This window comes from Anoplophora glabripennis, unplaced genomic scaffold (genome assembly GCF_000390285.2).
Source record: "Anoplophora glabripennis isolate ALB-LARVAE unplaced genomic scaffold, Agla_2.0 scaffold415, whole genome shotgun sequence".
NCBI lineage: Eukaryota > Metazoa > Arthropoda > Insecta > Coleoptera > Cerambycidae > Anoplophora > Anoplophora glabripennis.
Genome location: NW_019416502.1, coordinates 155,523 through 175,472, shown reverse-complemented (window position 1 = coordinate 175,472; position 19,950 = coordinate 155,523). Strand labels below are relative to the sequence as shown.

General features: G+C 34.3%; 1 protein-coding gene across 1 annotated transcript in view; it reads left to right on the top strand.

Annotated features, from left to right (window-relative positions):
- LOC108909437 (homeobox protein SIX1-like) overlaps positions 1–19,950 on the top strand; it is a 63,225-nt gene that overhangs the window by 25,122 nt on the left and 18,153 nt on the right. The window contains exons 3-4 of the mRNA XM_023454762.1: positions 11,981–12,221; positions 12,328–12,589. Of these exons, the coding sequence (XP_023310530.1) occupies positions 11,981–12,221; positions 12,328–12,589 (503 nt within the window). The remainder of the gene's footprint in view (positions 1–11,980; positions 12,222–12,327; positions 12,590–19,950) is intronic.

Here is a 19,950-nt window from a genome sequence, read left to right as displayed (position 1 = left end):
CTCCAATTATGACAACTAGTTTTGTTATGTGTTGTGTATTGGTGTGTATTGTATTATGTTGAGCGCCAGTGAAATGTTAGAAATTTTACTATTAATTCAGGAAATATAATTTATCACTTACCAGGCTAGCTTTCTCATAGGATATCACTCAATTTAATATAAATTGTAATTTAAAGATTATTTGTTTTTTTATAAAGTATTCTGGATTTAAAATGAGATTCTAATTTACTTTTGATTATTTGAATGACAACTAGATTATATATGTCAATTTTACATAAATAATAGATATACAATTTAGTAGAACATGAGTTCTTATCTCAGTAGTCGGTTCATAAATTAATTTTTACTTGTAATTGAATTTGAAAAAGAATTAAGTAATATCGTTGTAATCTGGGTTAAAATTTTATATTGATATAACAAATGATAAACAAAGTAATAGAAATTTATAATCCCTATTTACTCTGCGCTAACTTATTTCTACTCTACAACATTCACTTATTATCTATACATACATCTCTACTATCCGTTCTTTCTTTTACTGTCCACAACTTCATACGTAGAAATTTTCTTTCTGTACGTCTCTCCTGTCCTCTTCCTTCTATTCGTCCACTCACTTGTGGTCAGTTAGTTCATTTCTCGGTCTCTTGCCTCGCTCTGCTGGCTGTGATTTCTCGACTCGCCTTAATAGCACCTACTCCTAGTCTTCTTTATTCTTAGCTAAGACAATTCAAATACTTTTTACTAATATGACTTATTTGATAGTTACACTTTGGTTATCTGCCGATTCTCCTTTTTCTTTCTTCTAATCCAATTTTTCCTCAAGAAAATGTTCTTTCTTGTTCTCAGTAACTGATTTTCACTTTTCCTTTCGTATTCTATAATTTATTTAGCTTTTTCTTATACAATCTGCCTTTTCTCTTATAACAATTAATTTCCTCTCTCCTGTCTTATTTATTATTTATTTTTTTTCGTCTCCTTGAGTACCACTGCACTGCACTCTTATTTTTAAATACATTTTTTTTTTTAATTTAACCGGTCAGATTACTTTTAATTTTACATTTCCAATTTAATTTTTGCAATATTATTTAATTCCTATTTTGCTATATAATACCCTTATTTTATAACCACTTTCATGAATTTAGATTGATATTTCATTAAAATTCATATTTTACTTTTAAATTGTCATTTTGCATCCAATTGTCATCAAATTTCAAATCTGTTACTTACACTGTCATTCTTTGACATTAATCTCTTTTCGTCCCAATACTGAAATTTAAACTTTTGAACTTTTGATTCATCTCAACATACTATATCACGCTCGTGCGTCGTATATTTCATTCTGCAACTAAGGCAAAATATAAAAAAAATTTCCAGGTTGCAAATTTGTAAATAAAAAAAAAATGATAGATTTCAACATATTATTATGAAATCTACCATGAAAAAAATCAGTGCAATTGTGGAAGATCCTCGGGATCGTCCAGACTAATAATTAGTTAATTTGTTTATAAAGCCATAACTTGTAAACTATTCAACTTACCGATTCGTGTGAGTTATTAGACAGTGATAAGGAATGAGAGGATGCGATGCCAAAACGTTCTGGTAATAATAACGCAGTTTATAAATGTTTAATTCAAAAGTCGTAAATATACATCCTTCTGTTTATAACGTTTGATCTAATCAATATTTTTTGACACTCGAGAGCTAATTTTGTAGGTCTTTTGAAGACGGAAAAAAAGTACTTTACTGTTTTCTCGTGGAAATGAACGGAAAAAGTTATAAGCGAAAAACGTGAATTTACGTAAAAATTATACAATTAACCACCCTGTAAACAATCTTCCCCCCATTTTTATGACTGTGGAAAATAATATGTTATTGCACATAATAATTAGCATCTATAGTGATAAATTCAGCTTGCCGAAACAAAAAATTGCGTCCAACTCTATATTTCCTGGCCCATGCTATTTCTCAGGTACCTATTTACCGTACAAATTAATAACTACACGATATTACCAGCAATCGAAAACGCTGCGCTTAATACCTCTCATTACCGATTTTAATGGAAAGCCCATAAATGATAATGGCCATGTTAAATTCCATCGCTATCAGAATTTGCTTGTTATTGTATGAGTAAGGCGATACCGGGCAGAAATTGAAAAAATTCTCGATACGTTAATGTTAATTACTCCGCCGGCAATCTCTGTTTTATTTCAACAATTCCGGTGAGTCAGCGATCAGAAATGGGCGATAAAAATTACTAATTCGTTTGTTTTTCTTCGTCGGATTTGTTTTCTGTTAATTGTCGGTAGGAGTTGGTTTTGTAACGAATGGAAATTGCAATATCGCGATACGTGCTGTTCGGAGCATAATGAGAGATAATGTTTCGTTATCTTTATTATTTTTGGGAACCTTGATGGTACCGTAAACAAGTATTACGTAGTTTCACTAGAAGGGGATTAGAGGAAGAAGGTTAAAGTTAAAATCGTGGGACCATTTTATCTTTATCGTGCGAGCCAAATATTGTTTAAGTGCGCAAATCAATATACTTGTAGTCCAGAAAACGATGAGAAAAATAGGGTAAAACCTCGGAATACTTTTGGATAGGTCCGATTTTTATGAAAATTTGGAATTAAGCTTATTTCACCTTGTAAATGAAAAGTTACATATGCTTGATAAGCGCTTTTTATTTTTAGGGGATGAAAACTACCCCTCATGCCAGAAACTTGATAAATATAAAAATAGGTGTTAAGTAGACTAAAATCATATCTTAATATATAGAATAAATATTGTTTTATATTGTGGGTTATAATTTATGTTATTTTTATAGTTTCTTTGACCTTAAAATATTTTTATAGCGCATATATTAGGTATAGATAGAAATCTGTTTAATAGTGTATGGGATTATAAATAATTTATTACAATATTTCAACTCTTCAAAACTACCCCTAATAACAAAATATTTTTAAAAAATAGTTTTTAATAGTTTGATGTGTTTAATGATTTGATAGTACAAATAGGATAAATTCAATTCTTTTACCTGTTTATAATACAATTTATAATTTGTCACATTGTTTTAACCCTTAAAAACCACCCCCAATGACAAAATATCAAAAAAATGGCTTTTAAATTATTTAAAATTAATTGTAATGCCTTTCTTATAGTGTTATCAGATTACTGGGTTTCTTAGGTTAAAGATTTTTTAGGTTAAAGGGTTCGAAAAACATGACCTTCGCCCTCAACTGCCAACTTCTAGCAGCGGTATCTCTGTTAATGTTTATCCTACACAAATAAAAAGGAAACCAAAATATTATGTAAAAAAAATCTAAACCTTGGTACTATTAAATATTTTTCGTATATTTTTTATTTTTAGTTATTCTCAGAAATATGTTATTTCTGTTTGAAATAAAAAAAATTATGAATCAAAACGTAATATTTTCAAAAATATGTACATAAAAAATGTAAATTGTAGAAGGATTACCTTTCATTTTAAATCTCGTGAAAAATTCATCAGCGTTTGTACTGATTTTTTTTTCTGAAAAAGCGAATTAACAGTTTTATCTTGATCATAACTCTGTTAATTTTTATGCTAATGACAAAGTCAAGTTCAGTTTAAAGATTTTTTAAAGTACCTACTTTAAAAAATGTTCTGTGCATTTTTCTTGAAAAATAGAAGTTTTTTTAGTTATTTCACGTTAAAAGCTTCCAATTGTAATTTCTGGCGGACATGAAATTACCCTCAACCAGCTGTTTCTCAACACCTATTGCACCTAGGTAAATGGAAAAAAAATTATCTTTTTCTTTTTCTATAGGCTTCATTTTCTTCGTGATGTTTTCTTTTCATAGAATGTCCATTTTCCGAGTTATTCGAGAAAAACTACTTAAAACCGTATTTTTTTAAATAAAAATATACATTTTCAATCACCAATAACTCGGAAAATATTGACTTATTGAAAAATGTTCATGAGACCCTTTACTTAAAATTGATTGCTTTATCGATTCCTGATTTTCAATATTTTATTTTTCACCCCCTAGACCTTCCACCTCCCTGGACAAAAGCGCTCATCTGCACTATACAGGGTGATTCAGAACTTATCAAAAAAAAATAAAAATTGTGGATGTACAGGAAACCCTTACAAATACAATTTTGTAAAAAAAAAAATCAAAAAGGACAGTTCGAAAATGATTAAAAATACATTTCTGCACGGCACTGGAAACTGGTCCACTGTAAAACCTGACCTCACACAATGCGACCGGCATGGCGGTGTGATAAAAACGGACAAAAACTTTCACAAGGAAAGAAATATGTAAATAGAATTTTATCGCACCTATTTTATATCGGCAAATTCAACTGCTTTTGCCTTTATTAATTAATAAAATTAATTTGTGTTTTTAAATAATAAAATCATTTGACATACCCGATGTTACAACAATTGTTCAAAATTTTATCCACCAATGTGTAAACACATTTGGGTCCGTTGTACTCAGTTTCTACGAACTAACACAAATGTTGTCTTGTTTCACCATAACACAAATGCTTCACCATAAATTAAAACGATATCCATCAACTCCGAGTACACGCAAACCATTTTTGACACTAACTACCCATTTTTGACACTAACTACTAAAAACCTATTGTAAACACCACAGATAACAGGTAAATATCGCAACGACGATTGCAAAATCCGAATTCAGTATTCCGAGTAGCTGAGGCCACGTGGCGAATGACGCTAGAGACTACAGTTGTCCAGCTATGTAGTGGTTGAATGTACTATAACTTCAATATTTTTTTTCTCGGTAACTATAAGGATTTTACAAAAAAATTTTTTGGATAAGTTGTGAATCACCCTGTATAACTTTTATTTCATGAAATCATGAGCTACTTTCTACTTACAGTCCAACATTCACTTCAATCGATTCTATCCGAAAAAATTCGGAGGGGAAACAGTTGTTTCCCTGGACTATTGGTTGCTATTTCCTAAAACAGTATAAATCAGTGAGGTTGAATCACTTTAGGCCGTTGAATAGGAAGGCTTTTGCACTAAATTCCTCGGTTTTACCATATACCTAAATATTATTATTTCTGAAACCATAATTTCACATACCATACCCTTTTTTCTATAAACTAGCTCTCGTCCAGCCCCTAGGAAAATTCCTGCCTACGCCCATGCCTGTATCTATCAAAATTTAACATATTCGCTCTTTCAACTAAATCCCTTTTTATATTATGTTCTTTTAACTAAACCTTCTGAAACTCGCAAAACAATTTTGTTTCAAGTACCTATCGTAAAACAAACATATCTTTTATTATATACACCCTGTATCTTAACCATATAAGCTAAACCCATTCAGGTCCGCTTCGTTAGTGTATCAATGAAAAAATACAAAAGTAATTCGAAACTCCATCAGTGTTATATGAATACATATGAACTACAAATTAAATATACGAGGACCAAAAGTAAATCGTAGCAGGCTGGATTCCGGGAAGTGCGAGAAGGAATCCGAAGCGCAGCAAGTACGTGATAATAACACCAATAAACTCGGAAATTTGTTTAATATTTATATAACGGGTGGTATTATTGTGGCGTTCGTATTTGATTTATTGGTTATAGTACTAGTTGCGAGACATAACATTCTGCCTGGCCGTTTTCTCATTATTACTGTTATAAAAGCGGTCGTTGTGTGGTGACGACCCTACAGGGTGATTCGATAAATAATATCACGAAGAGAAAAATTAGAAAGGTGTACCTACAAGCGGTGTAGGACTTGCCTTCCCTGAATTTTGCGAAAGAGCCCTTTTAAAATAGCGGAAATAAATAAAAAGAACAGATTTTTGTATTTTGTCATTTTTATTTCGTTGGAATTTCTCAAAATGATATTAAAGAAGGGGCAATGATGACGTACTGTATTGACAGACAAAATTGGGCATGTAAAAATGTAATCATGTAAAGATAGTAGATGATTTTATCTTTAGAACACAATGGTAATACACTATGCTAGTTGAGAAACGCATAAAACCAATCATTTTCCAACATTTAATGTGTTTCCAGATGGTCTTAACTATTGCTGCCAGTAACAAAAAATGTTTGAGTTAAAATTTGGCATTTTGAGAAACAGTTAAGTTTGATTAATAGTTAATTTACTTAGAAGAATCGTTTCTCTGTGTTAGGGAAACTTCTTACAAAGAAAAAAGTTTCTCCTATGAAAATATCACCCTGTACCGTGGTCATTTGTCTCGATTCAGCCATCTTTCCTTCAAACAACGAGCAGAGGAAGCTAGATAGGGGTTCCGAAACGGATGTCGCGAGTTTGAAGACGGTACCCAGACAAAAACCCTTTAATGGCGTCGTAGGGTGGTCCTAAGGACTCAAATAAACACAATGAAGGTCCCCTATTTCTTTATAAGGTCACTGTCAGTAATATCGTATGACCCAATGCCGCTACAAATACATAAGTAAAAGAAATTTGTATACAGGATGTGGTGTGTATAATCTATAAAAATTAAACTACAGCTTCTAAGATATTTGTAATAGAAAAGTCTTATACGAAAAAGTTCTATTTTTGCGTTTTTTTGCGTTAATTAAAGTTCAATTATGGATCAAAATATTTTCTCTGGAACGGTCCTGTCCGTGTGTTGTACGATGAGTTACATGCTGTTGACCAGCCGCGTAAATAAATCGTCATTAAAAGATAGAAAGGTACTTCTCAATTTTTGGGGAATTTTTCAATGCAAAAGTACAAACTAAGAAAAATAGATATTTAAAAAAAACTGATATTTTCTTATTATAATAATTAATTGTAATTACTATCTTAAATGCATTGTTGTTACTGCAAGAATTCGCAAACAAAACCACATCCGTAAACATATGTAGTTGCCAACTGCGTGCACTAAACAAACTCCATTAAAATATGGAACAAAATGAAATATGTCAGCAGCTTCAAGTATACGATTTCGCAATTCTTCCACCGAAGCAATTGGAGTATTGTAAAACAACGACTTCAAGTGACTTCAAAGATAAAAGTCCATTGGAGTTAGATCGGGTGACTGAGGTGGCCACGGCACAGGAACAAAGCGTCCAATCCATCGCTGAGGAAACATTTCATTCACAAGTGTCGCTACTTCTCGAGTACTGTGTGGAGGAGCTCCATCTTGAAGATAAAACATACGTGCCCGAACTTGTAATACCACAACGTCCAATAATTCAGGCAACCGGTTCTCCAAAAAGTCAGCATATGTTGGTCCATTTAGTCGTCCTTCAAAGAAATAGGGACCCACAAGTACATCGCCTATTATGCCAGCTGCAACATTTACCGAGAACCGTTGTTGAAAATGAGTTTCCCTAATCGCGTGAGGATTTTCATCGGCCCATATATGCATATTATGGAAATTCACTTCATCACGGGTAATGTCGCCTCATCTGTTACACAAACATAAGCAGAAAAGTCTACTTGATTGGCACATTGCCGTAAAAACCATCTGCAAAAACGCATTCGTTGATCACAATCCGGAGGTAAAATCTGTTGAACTGGTTGCAGATGATAGGGGTGCAACAATTGGCGCCTTAAGATGCGATGTACGGTACGAGATGAGGTTCCTATTTGCTGTGCGAGTCGTCGAGTACTAATTGTGGGGTCTTCGTCAAGATTTTCCAACACTGCATCTTCAACATTAAGGTTCACTTGCTGATCACGCCCTTCTCCTCGAGGAATAACACTTCCCGTATCTCGCAGCCGCTGAACGCACTGTAGGATTGTATTTGCATATGGGGGGGTGACGTTGTGACCATCGGTCCTGATATAACCTAGTCACCGGGAGTGCATTTTCTCCGGCTGCACCATACACTAACACCATATCGACACGTTCGGAAATAGTAAACGCATTGTTTTCTCGGTTCATTGCAAAACTGGGTTGTGCACAAACAAAAAAATTAAGCAAAATAAGAAATAAGAATCTCGTTTTTAATGTAATCGGCACGCTATTCTTATTTTTTATTTCTTTATAAAAATTACACTATCGTAGAATTACAAAATAAAAACTTTTATCTGGAATCTTTCACTTTGTAACACTGATGGGTCGATGGACCATGCTTAATATTTAATAATTAAGTGAATAATGAATTCAGTACAAGTACAAAATCAGTTGACTGCACAAATTTTTTGACAGTGTAACCTAACCTTCTTTTAGTATTACTAGTATTAGATTATATCGACTTAAATTACAAGGTTGCATCTCGGGTCGCATAAAAACATTTCCAAAGTTTTTAATAAATAACACAGGGTCGGCGTTCATTTTCGTTAAATAAATAAACCATAATTTACAAAAAAAAAGCGAATATAGAACTTTTTCGTATAAGACTTTTCTATTACAAATATCATCAGGAAGCTGTAGTTTAATTTTTATAGATTATACACGCCACACCTTGTATATTTAATTCTGTGCTTGGCCTGAGATCAAGAAACACCCTGTGCATAACAAATATCACGATTTCCCCTGAAATTTTAACTTTTTCGAACACTCCTTGTATATTTAACTATAAATAAACTGAAATAAACCGGCCAAACACTAAAATCAATCTTAGTTCCATTCTATGAGCGTTATTCACAGCCCAAAATGCTCGGCGATGGCAGGAAAGATTCCTTTCTATTTTTAAATACTCATTGCTCGTGTCGTTCCTGTTGTTAATAGCTCTACAGGCATCTTAAAACAACACAAAGTGGCGTGAAAATCGAGATATAAATGCAGCCATTAAAATGATCACCGCTTTTATTATATTTTGACAAGTGCTCTCAGTTCTTTGACATATTTATTTATTGCAACCAGAATCCGTCTCTTCCCACAACTGAACTTGACGTCCCAAAACAAATCCATACGTAATTAACGAAGGCGAAGTATTATTGCTTTACTTTTACGGCCTTCTGCGTTGATTAAAATAAACTTTGTAGAATGTTTTCGAATAGAAGGCAATTCGCCGATGTTTTGAAGACAGTATTTACTCGCTTTTTAACAGTGAAACTGTTCAAAGAAACTGTAGTGTAACGCTAGATGTTAAGAAAATACAAAACCTCTGTAACGACCGCTGGGCGCAGGTGTAGTCCGATCGGAATGGTTTTGGTATTGTTGTGTAGGTCAGACTTTTTTGCGTTGTAACGAGGAGGAAAATTTTATAAGACTCTGTCAATGTGGGAGTGCGTTTATAAGTGATCTCGACCTAAAAACTAATTTTGCTGGGGCCTTAGAAACGTTGCTTTTTCGGTAACCTTTTCCCGCTAGACCAAGAAGAAGCAAATCTTAAGACCTACCAACGACCTCTGTCTCGGGCGCAAGCCTTAAATACAAACCAGCACGTATTATCCTTCAATCTGACGTTGATAAGACCCGACTTCAGCAGTTGATAAGACAGAAAGAAACGTCGGTCAGCGTTGTACACCTACAACCCGTCGGTACAGTACCGAGTCCACAATAATTGTAACTGGAGACTGCTGAGTGATGAATAACACCCAAGCACATGCTTCTGCGTGGGTGCTAGCCATTAGGAATGCGCCTTGCTGATTCTGCATTGATTTTTTTCAAGGAAAAATTTTATGTAGCAGTGTGGCCTACACTGAAGAATCTGCGTTGGAACGTAGAATTCTCTTTACTCTACTTACACGGGGTGTCTCAATATTCTGAGTACATAGAGCTACCAGTTTCTTGTGATCAAAATAAGCAGATTTAACTAAACTTACCTCTGTATAAAGTTGCTTCGTTTAGCCGCTAGGGGATGTCAAAGATGACAAAAGCTGTAGCTTCTACTTCTTTTGTCTTAACATTTTTGTATTTGTAGTAGCATTATTTGTAGCAGTATTACTTGAAAAGAACTTTTTTTTGTCAATTTTCTCGAATCAAGCTTAGCTAAATCTGCTTATTTTGATTACAGGAAACTGATAGCACCATGCCCACGAATTATTGGGACACCCTGTTCAAAGTGAAATACTTGCCATTTTGTTTTTAGCGTCATTAACACAGTAGTTACTCTGAGTTAACAATAATTTGTTTCATATTTCCAATGTTCTTTCTTATGTAGACACCTGGTACAACTTCTGGTACAAATATGGATGTGTATGCAATTCTGGGTTTAATTTTAAGAGGGTGCTAACATTTTGAAAATCGTATCAATATCGTTCATAATTCTAAATTGCAATTTTATTAAAAATTCAGTATACAATGTGGACCATTTTGGTGATGCCTGTATTGAGATCTTCGAAACTATAAGAGATAGGGAAAGTTTTAGACAGTTCTGCTGCTAACTTAATGGCGCAAAACTGTCGTAGCTATACAGGTTTTTGAGTTATTTTGAAAAAATATGGCGTTTTCGAAAATAGTCTGCAACTTTTTTATTTAGAGGATTTTTTTAAATCTGAAAATACTTTTTCTCAGCAAGTTTTTTCGAGGAATTTCACTGTATATTTAGATTTTCATTGCAACGTTTCGGTTGCGAGAAACCATCGTCAATTTTCGTTTTTCTTATGGGCGATATATTGAATTTTAAGCTGAGCAAATAGAGCATTCTTTTGGCTTTTCAGTGATATAATATAAGTAAGAAAAAATTTCAATAACCTGGTAAATCAATATTTTAATATTTTTTATAAATTTGGCAACACCGCATAATTTTTCGAAACTATTATAGAATAGTCTCAAATTTTTGTAAATGCTTATTATTAGTGTCATGGCCTTGAGTGAAAAAATGTACGCTGTGCGTTATTCCATAGAAAAAAAAATGTGATATGTTGGAGTGTAGTAGCTTTAAACAATTATATTGAAAATTATCCCGAAAGACAACCACCAAATGAAAAGTATTTTTCTAAATTTATTACAAATTTGAAAATATTTGGTAGTTCTGAAAAGCCACATGCTAAAAACAATGAAAGAGATAGTAATATCTGGGGCAATAATAATATTTTTCTTCACTGGAATAACGCAGTCATTTTGACTATTTTAAAGTAGTTCAAAGGGACAAGCAGTTTGAAACAAATGAAAATATTATTACCGTCATGGAGATTCATAAGTAGACTACTGATGGGGCTTTGCTTCTTAAACACGTGGCCATTATTATCACTTTTTCAATCAACGCCATGACGTTAATAATAAAAAAAAATTGAGACTATTCCATGGCAGTTTCGAAAAATTATGCGGTGTTGCCAGGTTTATTAAAAATATTAAAATATGTATATATTTTTGAGCTTGTTTTATGAAACTTTTTCTTACTTATGTTATTGAAAAGCCAAAAAAATTTTCGATTTCCGCAGCTTAAAATTCAATATGGCCTCCATAAGAAAAAAGAAAGTTAATGATGGTTTCTCGCAGCCGAAACGTCGCAATGAAGATGTAAACATACAGTGGAATTCCTCGAAGAAACTTGCTGTGAAAAATTGTTTTAAAAATTCCTCTAAATAAAACAATTGCAGACGGTTTCCGAAAACGCCACATTTACTTTTTTCAAAATATATAACTCAAAACCCTGAAGAGCTAGGGCCGATCTTCAATGCCATTAAGTTAGCAACAGATCTGTTAAAAACTTTTTAACCATTTCCTATTTCCTATCTCTTACTAGGAGAGATATATATCCACTATTTCTCTTATACGTATAGACGCTAAATTTTAATCGATACTGTTTCACGTCTACTAAATTTTCTAAATTATTGAATACGTAATATATCTTTGTAATAACTCGTCAGTTTTTATTACAAACGACGAATTTAATATGTATTACGCAGTATAACTGGGTTTTATTTCTTTGAGCAGGAATGAATAAACAAATAAATTTATGTTATTGAAGTCACAGCAACTATTTTTTATAACAAACGTAAATATGCGCAATTAACCTTTAATAATAGAAAAACCGTTACTCTGCTTTCCACTTCAGTTTTAATAAGTTTACAACAATCAAGCATCAACGATTCCTTGGTCTTACGACAGCACTTGACTGTTTCTCTCTTCTATTTCCAGGTGCTTCAGCAGGCGGGCAACGTCGAGAGGCTGGGCAGATTCCTGTGGTCGTTACCGGCCTGTGATAAGTTGCACAACAACGAGTCAGTGCTGAAAGCCAAGGCGATAGTGGCGTTCCACAGGGGCAACTTCAAGGAACTGTACAAATTACTAGAAAGTCACACCTTCAGTCCCCACAACCACGCCAAGCTCCAGGCGCTCTGGCTGAAAGCTCACTACATAGAGGCTGAAAGATTGAGAGGTAAATAGTACCTTAATAACCGCTAGATGTCCTCGCTTATGTCTCACCGACAGTAGTTCAACGCTGTGTAAATATAAACTAGCTGATTTTTGACTTACTGTTACAGGAAGGCCTTTGGGCGCGGTGGGCAAGTACCGCGTCCGGCGAAAATTCCCCCTCCCCCGCACCATCTGGGACGGCGAGGAGACGAGCTACTGCTTCAAGGAGAAGTCGAGGAGCGTGCTGAGGGACTGTTACAAGCACAACCCCTATCCCAGCCCGAGGGAGAAGAGGGAGCTTGCCGAAGCGACGGGACTCACCACGACGCAGGTCTCCAACTGGTTCAAGAACAGGAGGCAGAGGGATCGGGCAGCGGAACACAAAGACAGGTAGGTGAAGGTCGGAATAGGCTGAAATGCCTCCTTGAAACTATTCTCTTGGTAAAACTTTCAGTAATGTAGTGTAGTAATAAAAATAATAATAGAAGGGACTTCCCTTTTAGTGATTTTTCTACCTTTTCAACTTAGAGTAGGTAGATCAGGGCGGGTCAGTTAAATTGAAGGCTTCTATTGATTTTAACCTCAACATGTACTCGAAGCGGCGTAATTCTAACAAGCGTTGCAACTTATTCTATTTTTTTGCACGTCTTAGTCCAGATGTCTTGAATTCCTTATACTATATTTAATACAGGACCATTATTAGTCAGTAAATTGCTTTTTTCTTCGTTCTTTTGTGTCTGTGACACAATACAGGCTCGCCACCTGCGGTTAGTTTCTGCAACCGCCCGATTTTCGATTTTTCTACCTGTGAGGCGGACGGAGAACGAATTTCCCATAGCCGGCCGATATTAATTGACTTAATCAGTAGTGAAAAGCAGACGGGAGAGCCGCGATGCGTACTCGGTATATCGAATTACGGCGGAAGCCCCAGAGTTATTATTCGATATCCCGAGTGATGAGCTGAAAACCGAGGGGGATGTTTTATTTTCGTCGCTTCCTGTTAATCCTGCGGATAGGAAGGACGGCAGGCGAAACAAACCGTGAAAAAAATTCGTCGGCATTGTACGGGGTGCTTGGGTTAACATTTCTCAGTCCGATATCTGGAAAACCGACAGATATTTATTGTAAAAAATACATACAGTGTTGTTTTCTAGACTTGCACAAAAAATTTTTTTGCTGTCATACATGCATACATGAAGTATCGTGAGTGCATTAACCCTACCACATATGCATCCATTATTCCATTCCCTACCAAAGTTATGACATAAAGCAGTTTTGACCAAAAATCATAAATCACCCTGTATCTCAATAAAGAATGGCCAACGAGCTATTTCTATAGGCGATCCTAGTTACCCTAGATGTCCTCTATCTCCCATTAAGCCATGTCTCTCTCGTGATGCAACACCCTGTATAGCTCCCAATAAATGTTCAACATCGACACGCTTCCCTGACGATGATCCACAACAAACGAGAAACGTCCCACTGCCGAAGTTAAGTAACGCAATATCTGAAGAGAAGGCGATTTTTCTCCGTTCCCATTGACTACGTTTCCAACCTGAAACGCGACACCCTCAGTCGGTCTGAATCAACCCAGAACTAATTCCATGTCCGGTGAGTGGCGGGCCTGCGGTTTGCCGGCCAAGGAGGCGCTCAGCGCGAGAAACAAACGTATTGCGTTGCCTCTCGCGGTGTCGGTTTCAGCCGTTTCAGTGACTCACGCTCTAATTTTAGCGCCTGAAACCGAATAGCCGAATGTTTTTATTGCGCTACGGCTCGGTTTTAACCCAGTTTCAGTGTAAATATTAAACAAACGGTACAACAAACAGCCCGCGCTATTTACTCCCGATTTCTATTTTTGGCGGATGCTCCCGGCGTACGTCAAATCGGGTTGGTGTGAGTGTCTGGATCGATCAAAAACCATAATTTTTTATGTATACGCATATGGGAAAAGCTGCAGGCTAAATAGTCCAAAAATAGTAGGCTAACAAAATAATAAATTTGCGAAATGTGCAAGATTATAAACAAAAATATATCACAAACATTATACATAAAAAATACAATTATATCGCCCTAGAAAATGTCTATTTCCGTATTTCCGATTACTTTTCAATTCGGAAACTAGGTCGTTGCTGATCTAAATTGTGAAGGAGGAGAAAGCTCGGTAAAATGACATAAGAACGTATAGTCCGCAGTACAGGCCCCCTCTGGAAAGTTGCTTACCACATACTTTATAACTCCTGTGGTGCATCCTTTTGACGAGTCTACCACACTTTTCCTCTGCGACTTTTCTCGATTCCTCCGCTTTTCCACTGGGAAAAGTCCAAAAACATTTCAATTTCCCGGGGTCTTGAAAAGTCAAGACCACGTTTTTTATTTTTAGCTTTATTTACTGGAAATTTTGTTGCAAAAGCCGATTTAAATTTGTCCGACAGAAATTCTTTCGACATTGACGTGTCTACCGGCCGAAACATGCCAAAATAATAGGGTATTGAAAAACAATTACCACATGGTAACTTTTAGTAAAATTAATTATAAATAATTAATTCAGTCAAAAAATATTGTTGTCGGACAAATTTCAAGCCGCGTTTTTTCAGTCCGACAGCTGGAAATCGAAATTTTCACGGGGTATGAAAAATCGATTACCACATGTCGGACAAAAATAACACACGATAGAAAAGTATTTTTTATAAGCAAAAATTGTAATGTCCGACAAAAATATATCCGCAAATCGTCAGTCCGACAAAAAATGATGAAAAAAATTTCATAAAAAATGTGCACATATATTTATAATTTCTAATAAGGTATTTTCATGTATTAAGCAAAATTCCATATAAATATACAATACAGGGTGTTTCAGAAAGACCTCCCGTAAATACAGGGGGTGAGGACGACAAAAAATAAGAATTTTTTGTCATATGAACTATATGTCTATCTCCTCTTCTCAAAGCTCAAGCTTACTTTGAGAAAAGTCACTTATTTTATAGTGTAATATTGTAAGAGTTTAATTAAAAGCCTTTTTTCTCGAAAATCGTCCACATTAGGAAGTTCTAACAAGAGTANTTTTGACGAGTCTACCACACTTTTCCTCTGCGACTTTTCTCGATTCCTCCGCTTTTCCACTGGGAAAAGTCCAAAAACATGTCAATTTCCCGGGGTCTTGAAAAGTCAAGACCACGTTTTTTATTTTTAGCTTTATTTACTGGAAATTTTGTTGCAAAAGCCGATTTAAATTTGTCCGACAGAAATTCTTTCGACATTGACGTGTCTACCGGCCGAAACATGCCAAAATAATAGGGTATTGAAAAACAATTACCACATGGTAACTTTTAGTAAAATTAATTATAAATAATTAATTCAGTCAAAAAATATTGTTGTCGGACAAATTTCAAGCCGCGTTTTTTCAGTCCGACAGCTGGAAATCGAAATTTTCACGGGGTATGAAAAATCGATTACCACATGTCGGACAAAAATAACACACGATAGAAAAGTATTTTTTATAAGCAAAAATTGTAATGTCCGACAAAAATATATCCGCAAATCGTCAGTCCGACAAAAAATGATGAAAAAGATTTCATAAAAAATGTGCACATATATTTATAATTTCTAATAAGGTATTTTCATGTATTAAGCAAAATTCCATATAAATATACAATACAGGGTGTTTTTCAGAAAGACCTCCCGTAAATACAGGGGGTGAGGACGACTAAAAATAAGAATTTTTTGGCATATGAACTATATGTCTATCTCCTCTTGGTTTCGAGATACAGAGCGACAAAATAAATTTTTTTAAATAACATTTTTACGAAAATTTCCAAACGGTGCGAAATATTTTTATGAAATTTGGTATTCCGAGGTTTTTAAGGATGCCAAATACGCTGGTCTAATTATTTTTTGTATATTTCGTAGAGGGCGCAATATTACGATGTATAAAATAAGTGACTTTTCTCAAAGCTCAAGCTTACTTTGAGAAAAGTCATTTATTTTATAGTGTATTATTGTAAGAGTTTAATTAAAAGCCTTTTTTCTCGAAAATCGCCCACATTAGGAAGTTCTAAACAAGAGTACATTATTTTTAGAAAATAAAATTGTACAATAGAAATTGGAGCCGAACGGTAAAAAACCTAACCTTAAAAAATAGAACTTAAAATGTAATAAGAATGTAGCATAACTAGCGCCCTCTATGAAATATACAAAAAATAATTAGACTAGCGTATTTGGCACCCTTAAAAACCCCGGACTACCAAATTTCATAAAAATATTTCGCACCGTTTGGAAATTTTCGTAAAAATTCTATTTAAAAAATTTTATTTTGTCTCTGTATCTCGAAAACGAGAGGAGGTAGACATATAGTTCATAAGACAAAAAATTCTCATTTTTTGTCGTACTATCATCCCCTTTATTTACGGGAGGTCTTTCTGAAACACCCTGTATATATTTTCCGTTTTATTCTTGTAATTAATTGTAAATCTCTTATGCTCAATTTAGCCAAATAAATATAGAGAAAAGAATTAAACGATTTCAAAAAAGTATGTATGGTGTAAAAAAATTATGCACAAAAGTTTTGGGATTTTCTTTTAGAAAAATAGGAAAATTGATTTATTTAGAAATAATGCATTATGCACTTAGTATTAATTGTCTCAAAAATGACTTCATTTGTTTATAACTTTTAAAGTTTTAAGCATAAAATAAACAGTATTATTTATTTTATTTATTATTATTATTTGAAACAAATAAATAATTTACATAATAAATAATTAATAACCATTTATAAATATGAAATTTTTGGAGTGAAAAAATTAAATTTCATCACGATTATTGATTTATTGATTTTTTAATAATTTGCGGACATTAAATCGTCGGACACTTATATCACTATTTTGTACAGTAAATTTAAAAGTGGAAAAAATGAAAATATAGATATGTGGTAATCGATTTTTCATACCCCGTGAAAATTCCGATTTCCAGCTGTCGGACAGAAAAAACGCGGCTTGAAATTTGTCGGACAACAATACTTTGTGACTTAATTAATTATTTACAATTAATTTTACTAAAAATTACCTATGTGGTAATTGATTTTCAATACCCTATTATTTTGGCATGTTTCGACCGGTAGACACGTCAATGTCGGAAGAATTTCTGTCGGACAAATTTAAATCGGCATTTGCAACAAAATTTCCAGTTACTTAGGCTAAAAATAAAAGACTTTTCAAGACCCCGGGAAATTGCAATGTTTTTGGACTTTTTCGAGTGGAAAAGCGGAGGAATCGAGAAAAGTCACAGGAAAAATGTGGTAGACTCGTCAAAAGGATGCTCAGGTGTTATAAAGTATGTGGTAATCAACTTTCCAGAGGGGGCCTGTACTGTGGACTAGTAATAGTTGTTTACACCATAAAGGAGGTAAGTATTATTTGCCAGTCGAGGACGATTTTGCGCCCGAGCGGAGCGAGGGCTGGCAATGGAGTCCGAGACTGGTAAATTATACTTAACTGCTGCGTGGTGTATAACATTTTATCTGCTCCCACAGTCCTTTATGGTTCATGAAATAAAGATTAGGTTTTATTTAGAAATTCTCAAGAAATATAATATATCAAGATTAGATTGGAAATTAAAACTGAAATTTCACGCTTTTTTATGGGTTATCAAGCAGGTAGATATTACAACCAACCAGTCGGCAAGAATACCATTTTTATGATTTCTAATAAGATTTCACAGTTTTTGAAACTAGAACATCCTAAAACATATACAGGCCATTCATTCCGAAGAACATCGGTAACTTTACTGCCTAATACGGGAGTTGATGTATTAACAATCAAGAGACATGGTGGGTGGAAATCAGCCATAATTGCAGAAAGTTATGTTGCTGACAGTTTAAGTAACAAAAATGAAATGGCCAACAGGATTCTTTACAATGCCATTTCAATTCCAGGTTCTAGTAGTACGTCGCATCATGCTGTTTTAATGGATCAGTCAAATAATATTGAGTTCATAAAATATACATTTATAATTCGAAATAGCTTTTTCCCTAGCAATTTCCACTTCTACGGTAAAATCCACTTACCTCCTTAAAATCTAAATCTAGTCTAGTCTATTTACTATAGTGGGAGCAGATAAAAGAAGTTTTCTGAATATTTTCAAGCCGTTTAAAGAAAAACAGGTGAAAATTTACATATATTTCAGTTTTATCTTTATTATGACAATTAAAGTAAAACCATACAGGGGCGAGTACAACTGGGGTGTTTCTAGGTAAAATTTTGTCCCGTATTGCTTGGGCTTGCGTTTTTAAATTATTTTAGACGACTCTTAAGTTTGAACTTTTTGACTAATTTTTTAAAATTACCCCTTTTCCCGTACCAAATGTTAAACTTTTTCATCATTTAAATGATGAAACACCTTGTATATGAGTAATTTGTAATGAGGATAAAACATTATTTTCGTGTAATAATAGAAATTTCCGCATTCTGTCCATAAATTAGTATTGTAACTATTTTAGTTAGTTGTGTTAATTCTCTGAAAGAGATCAGTTGTCAACCTTACCGACCTAGCTTAGTATCAGTTGACTTACCGAAGAAAATGTCCATCTTTTGCTAAAGAGAACGAATTTTAAGATGTTCTTTCATTGAAAAACATCGATTTTACGTAACAAAAATTCCGCATCGTCTTTGGTAAACGCTTTTTATTATTCTTTTCTGTATCTTAAAGTGTGTTACATCTCCCTCGATCAACACCCGCATATATCACCCATTCACTTCTCCAAAGAGGCTGCGAATAGCACAGAGCACATATTTCACCGTCCTCACAATCCTACAGAACAGATGTACAGATATGTTGGCAATATGTATTCCGCTTACTCGGCCTGTTCCTTCCTAGAAATCATAATTACGACGAGCTAAGGGCGTGGGCGAGAATTCTGAGAGAAACTCGCATGCACCGAAAAACGAAATGGTTCGCCGTTTGGCCGAATTTCGTTCTCGTTATTTTTAGCCCGGTTTCAGGGAAGGTCATTACCGCGCTTAAAATTAGAACCTGTAATCCAAGTATTCGAAGTAACTCTACACCGGATTCTGTAATGCCGCGGTTCTAGCAATATTATCGCTCAAAATCGTAGAGATTCCAGCGTTATTAATGGCGTACGGGTTTGTTTTTGTTACGTTGCGTATGATTTAATACCGGCCATAACTCATTGTCAACGATTATGACTGTAATCGATTGGAGATGAATGGATATAGACGCCGTACATTGTTTGTTAAAAATGTGTTTCGTTTTAGGCATTTGTTTTGACGTTTACTAAAAAAAAATGACGTGGTTGTAATTCATACATTGTTCGTGTTGATAATACTGCATTGTTCTGATGTAATCCAGAATCTTTTTACAAAAATTTATTGACGTATAACGTATTTACAGAAAATATGTTGCTATTGTCCAGCGTAATCTCTACTTAGCTCTGTATAGAGTACTTAAATCTCACATGTGACAGTGAAAGTCGTTTTTACAAATTAGAAATATTTCAGGAATCGGTAATGTATAGGATGTCTGCGAAAGCTTGGGAAATCTCGAAGCTAGAGCTATTGGTGGCCAAAATAGGGCGTTGAATGTTTGAATTTTATTTTGAAATTTCTCAATAATTTTGAAAACTGTGACAGTATGAACAAAAAAATTGGCACTATTATGTTTTTTGACATGACAAATAAGAATTTTTAATCAATTTTGGCGTCGCCTGTATTGGTCTGTTCACATACACTTTGCTTTTAGAT